Source organism: Hermetia illucens, chromosome 3, assembly GCF_905115235.1.
Source record: "Hermetia illucens chromosome 3, iHerIll2.2.curated.20191125, whole genome shotgun sequence".
Classification (NCBI taxonomy): Eukaryota; Metazoa; Arthropoda; class Insecta; order Diptera; family Stratiomyidae; genus Hermetia; species Hermetia illucens.
Genome location: NC_051851.1, coordinates 132,618,929 through 132,624,788, shown reverse-complemented (window position 1 = coordinate 132,624,788; position 5,860 = coordinate 132,618,929). Strand labels below are relative to the sequence as shown.

Sequence of the window (5,860 nt, the reverse complement as noted above, 5' to 3'; positions counted from 1 at the left end):
CAACGACGACATCTTCCCGGCTGGTGGGACAGTGCAGAGATGTGCTCAAACATCTGGGCGGCACGCTTAAGGTCACTCTCCTCTGGGTTCCCGGGCATAGGAACATAGAGGGGAATGAGCGGGTTGTCGGATTGGCCAGGCAAGGCTCAGCTCTTAGTAGTCCCTCGGTGAATACAATCGGTGTTCCGCTGGCGGCTGTCGGGGGCCGAGTCTACTCGCACTACCTAGCAGCCGCGGGCCAGAGATGGCGAAGGCTTACAAGCTGTGCCAAGTCAAGGAGAATTTGGCCCGTTTATAACATAGCCCGATCACGAGAGCTCCTGTGCCATACGCGTGCAAATGCATTCAAGGCTACGGCGGTCTGCACGGGGCACTGGCCCATAGAGGACCATGCCGCTTGACTCGGCATACCCTACATCTCGCATTGCAGACGCTACGGAGAAGGAAGGGAAACCCTAACGCACTTTCTCTGCGATTGCCCAGTTCTGGCTAGAGTCAGGCTACGGACACTGGGTAAACCATTCTTTAGGGACCTCAGAGAGAGGTGCTTTCCTTCGTGAATGCTACGGGCTGGCTCTGAAGATCCGAACCGGCTGACTCTGCTTCCCTGCTCCCATAACAACAGTCACGGTCTTAGGAGTTTGTGGCATCAAAACGGCGCATCAAAGCGCTAATTGGGCTCATCGAAGCGGCCACTGATACCTACATATCTACCAAGGCACAAACAGATGGTTTATCAGTATAAATAAATGAGTTTGTTTCAGTAAATTGATGGTTTGAGTCAAAGTATGGCAAGTGGGGTGGGGCTCTACACAAATTGTGAAAATTAATTTCCGTGATTTACAAACAATTGTTGGCCCTTACAATTTGCTTAAGTATATAAAATAAAATATAAAGGGCAATTGCCTAGAATTCCAGCTGCTTTGACACGTACCCCAATGAGTAATTATATACCTTTAAAAAGACTTAATATTTGAAGTGCAGTAGATTTTAGCTTTGTCAATAAATGGTACAGATAGATACAGACGACAACCATCAGTATGCCATTTTCAAAGATCACGATAAAGATACTTGGACTTGATGATAAATATGCGTCGGACTAATTTAATAATATAGTACAGGGTGCGGCAGCATAACTTCCTTTCTTCAAAACTCAATAAAAACTATTGTATGCATCGGAAAATATTTATTTATTTTTTATACTGTAAGTACATGCCTAAAGTTTTTACTTACATTGTTTTGAAGATCAAATCTGTTAGGGGACGTCCCCCATTCTCCATACATTGCGTAAACCGATTTCTGGCGTTTGTCATGACTCTTATTAGCATAGCAGGTGTTATGTTGGCAATTTCATCTTGGATGTTGGTCTTCAAATCTTGTAGGGTTCTTGGACGGTACACATAAACACGGGATTTCAAAAAACCCCATAGAAAAAAATCACAAGGGGACAGATCGGGAGAGCGTGCCGGGCATTCCAAATCGCCTCTAATTGAGATAAGGCGCTCTGTAAAGTGTTCCTTCAAAACAGCCATCAATGCTCTTGAAGTGTGTGCTGTTGCACCGTCTTGTTGGAACGAAGTAACCCCCAAATCTAAATTTTCTAGCCGTGGGAAAAAAAAATTCTGTAGCATGTTTACATACCGGTCCGAATTCACTGTCACTGTAACCTCATTTTTCTCAAAAAACCAGGGGCCAATAATTCCAGCTGAGGAAATTGCACACCACACTGTGACTTTGGGTGAATGCAAAGGCTTTTGATGCAATTCTCGAGGGTGGGTGTCAGCTCAGTAGCGCATGTTTTGTTTGTTAACCGACCCACACAAATGAAAATGGGCTTCATCGCTAAAAAAAACAATAGCACCCTCGGGAATCACATCAAGAAGAAGCTCACACGCGTTCATCCGAGAATTGAAGTCAGGTTCTGAAAGTTCCTGCACTATCGCCATCTTATAGGGATGAAAATGAAGATCATCACGAAGAATTTTTGTCACAGAACGATCGGATAGTCCAAGGGCAGATGCGTGTTTGCGCGCAGAACGCCGTGGCGATCGCAACATTGACGCTCTCACTGCTTCAATGTTCTCAGGTGATCTAACGGGCCGAGGGACTCCAGTTATTCCTTTTGTCGCACTTGCAGTTTGTCTGAATGTAGTGACCCATGTAACAATTGATTTGCGGTCTGGGACGGGAGCCAACGGGGCTAAATTAAAGCGATTCCGAAATGCACGCTGTGTTGCAATAACCGAACATCCGGTTGAAAAGTAAACCTCAACGGCAAAGGCACGCTCCTCACTATTCCAACGCATGATGGCGACTGAACCGTGTCGGGACAAAACTTTACAGTATCCTCTCTTCAACGAGACCAGTAGCGCTCCGCTATGACATCAACTAACTGAGTGGCGCGCATTTTAAAAAAGGAAGTTATGCTGCCGGACCCTGTATAATAATTTGACATGAGAAAGAATTCCACAATCTGAACTTTTTCAGGCGTTTTTCGGTTAAAAAAATTAAAGAAAAGATTATTTTATATCTTGGGGTTTACCACGAACTTGAAATCACTACGACAGCAATCAAAATTAGTGCAACAGGACGAAAAGTTCGACGGGGAAGCAGTAGATTTTCGTTACAGGTACGTATGTATACCTGTATATACAATATCTAGTAATACTTTTTTTCTCTCAAAGTGGAGGGTCGGCGTTGAGAAATCTGCTCATTGCTGGTAATACATTGAACTGGCCCAGATGCATGCTAAATACGAAACAAAAAGAGTATTCCGTATAATTTTGCTAGCGTTAGAGTATCTTGGGCTCTATCCAGCCAAAAATGCCAGCGTATCATACTATATTTATTCATTCCTCCTGAATACCATTGTGACAGTTTACTATCCGATTACCATGGTTGTCGATCTTTTCCTATCAGAAGATCCGAGTCAGCTATTTCAAAATACCTCAGTGACCTTTGCTGAAACATTGTGTACCATACAGTCACTGGACACATTTTTTAAGCGCAAGCAGCTTCGTCGAATTAATGAGCTCTTGGAACATTTGGATAATCGTGTGGAGGAAGTTAACGATCGCGATGAACAGAGGTACTTAGAGCGAATCGTCAAGACTGCTAACCGCATCCTGGTTAGCTACTTCATTCCGTTCACTGTGGTTGCATCGACATGTTTTTTACCTGCTATCTTTTCGGAAAAGAGACGACTGCTCTACAGTGCATGGTTTCCGGTCGATTGGGAAAATTCTGACACTACATATTATATAATTACCACATATCAGCTCATCGGAATCTGGATTAGCATTTACCAAAACATGTTAAACGACTCCTATCCCGGTTTATATTTGTGGATTCTGAAAGGACATTTCCGGGCCCTCAACATCAGGGTATCGAAAATTGGGCACGGCCTACGGAAAACCAGTGAAGAATACTATGAGGAGCTGGTGAAATGCATTGGTGATTACAAGATACTATTGGAGTAAGACTTGAATGTCATTGGCATTGTAGATGAATTATTAAATTACAAATATTTCAGATACCGGAACGTTTTTGAAGAAACATTCAGTGGAGTTCTACTCATGCAGTTTTTCGTAACTGAGTTCACTCTTTGCATCACAGCCATTTATATTTTTTATGTTGACAGTATGGCGGAGGTTCTCTATACGGCAGCATATTTCATATGTATGGCCAGTGAGATTTGCCTGCCTTGTTACTGTGGAAACGAAATTGTTTATGAAAATGACCAATTCACTGACGCATTGTACTCTTGCAATTGGATGGATCGGGACCGGAAATTTAAACAGGCTTTGCTATTTACTATGCAAAGGACACAAAAACCTACTGTCATATATGCTGGCGGAATTGTAAGGGTTTCGCTATCAACTTTACTTGCGGTAAGTGTACCTTAATTTTCTACACATTTACCTACCATTGATGCTATATTTCTTTTCACAGGTTTTCAAGAGCGCCTACTCACTTTTTGCGATTGTAAATCAAATGCGTTAGGAATGTTTAGTCGATGGTGGGATGGTGTCACAGATTTTCAATAAAATTATGATCTAAATCAATCAATCAATTGAGCATATGCATCAGTAGGATCTTTGCTTTAGATATGCAGTAAAATATGCGATAGCAGAATCTGCAATTACAGCTAATATTTCTTTAATTGTTCCAATATTCTATGTACTTTAAAAAACGTTAACACTTGCTATGTTCTTGTTTTTTTTCGAGAAAAGATTCACTTATTGATTGAGTCTACGTAATATATGAAGTGAAAACTCAGACCTTCACAGTTCAGTCAGTCTCAAGCGTCCGAGACGATCGGACGTGTGCTCACGAAAGTGCCGAGTGAAAAATCCAAAGTGCGGAGTGAAAAACAAAACAAAACACAATCGCGACCGTAGTGTTTTCGATCAAACATTCAGTGGCGAGGCGCTATGTCAAAGCGCCCGGTTGAGGACAGGTCACTGTCGCCCCAGGGGATGGATCCTGAGCCCAAGAGGATTCACCCCCTTGGGGACAGCGAAAGCGAGGCTCCATCAAGTCCCGAAGCCAGTCGGGAACCCGCCCGAGAAGATAGCGAGTCGGACATGGCTCGCGAAACGTCAGACGACGATCAAGACGATGTCGCCGCCCTGCGGAGACAGGTACAAGAACTGAGAACCTCCCTGAAGGAGATGACAAGCCGGTACGACCGGCTCTCTGCGTTGTTCAGCTCTTCATTAGTGGAATCTACCATCGCCCTCAACAAGTCATCTCAGCAACCCAATACAGCAACTACATCAATTCATGAGAACCAAGAAGAACGGTCGATGGCAGAAATGGAAATTCCCACACCGAAGCCACAACAAAAAATAGCCTCAGCAATAGCATCTACACCCTCACCCCATCTAACGACAACAACAACGAATGTCACCGAACATCCAGCCCGACAACTACAACAACCAACCACACACACCCCGATAACAACCACCACAACCACGCAGCAAGCCGCTCAACCAGCCAAATCCACCCCACCAAGGGTAAGTCAGGAAAAATTCCCGCCGCTAATTATCCGCGCTGACCCCACAACCACTAAAGATATCACTAACAAAATTCTGTCCACAATCCCCAACAATATATCCCTTAAAAAAACATCAATACGCTCAACCCACGTCCTCGCCACCTCCCAGGCAGATTACGATTCTGCAAAAAACCTACTTAAAGAAGGAAACCACCCCTTCTTCACGTATACTCCGTCACACCTCAAACCAATCAACCTAGTCCTCCGAGGACTAGATTATACACACTCTCCCGATGAAATCCTCAAGGAGCTACACCGCCTCGGCATCTCCGAAGCCATCAGCGTTCGTCAATACGAGACTAGCTCCTCCCGACGAAACGCGAAACCTCTCCACCTCTTCCTTGTAACGTTTTCCCCCAAATTCCAGCAGGCCACTCTCACGAAAGCCAGGGCGATGTTTCACTGCATCGTGAAGGTCGAAGCCGTCCAGCTACACGAAATCACCCAATGCCGGAACTGCCAGCGCATTGGGCATGCAGCGTCAAATTGCAATCTGGCTTACCATTGCGTTAAATGCAACACCCCTCACGGGCCACGACAATGCCCAAAGAAGCAGGAAGAAAATCCATCCTGCATCAACTGCGGAGCCAACACTCATCCGGCTAGTTATCGCAACTGCCCGATGTTCGTGCAAGCCCGCGTCCGCCAAACACAACAATCACCCCCCACAAAGCATAACCCTGCTCCACCAACCAAACCCGGTCCCCAACCAAAACCCGTTCAGGTCCCCGCCCCGTACAACCCTACGTCCCCACCACTCTCTTACGCTGCGATGGCCAGGAACGCCTCGCGCCCAGTCCC

General features: G+C 45.1%; 2 protein-coding genes across 2 annotated transcripts; both read left to right on the top strand.

The window, feature by feature from the left end:
- Positions 1-2,741: 2,741 nt before the first annotated feature.
- LOC119652161 (odorant receptor 2a-like) lies at positions 2,742-3,479 on the top strand. Its single transcript, XM_038056107.1, has one exon. It carries the CDS (start codon positions 2,742-2,744, stop codon positions 3,477-3,479), a length of 738 nt encoding a protein of 245 aa, XP_037912035.1.
- Positions 3,480-3,641: 162 nt separating this feature from the next.
- LOC119652160 (odorant receptor 2a-like) lies at positions 3,642-4,032 on the top strand. Its single transcript, XM_038056106.1, has 2 exons — positions 3,642-3,890; positions 3,952-4,032. The coding sequence occupies exons 1-2, from the start codon at positions 3,642-3,644 to the stop codon at positions 4,000-4,002; spliced, it is 300 nt and encodes a 99-aa protein (XP_037912034.1). The 3' UTR covers positions 4,003-4,032.
- Positions 4,033-5,860: the final 1,828 nt, after the last annotated feature.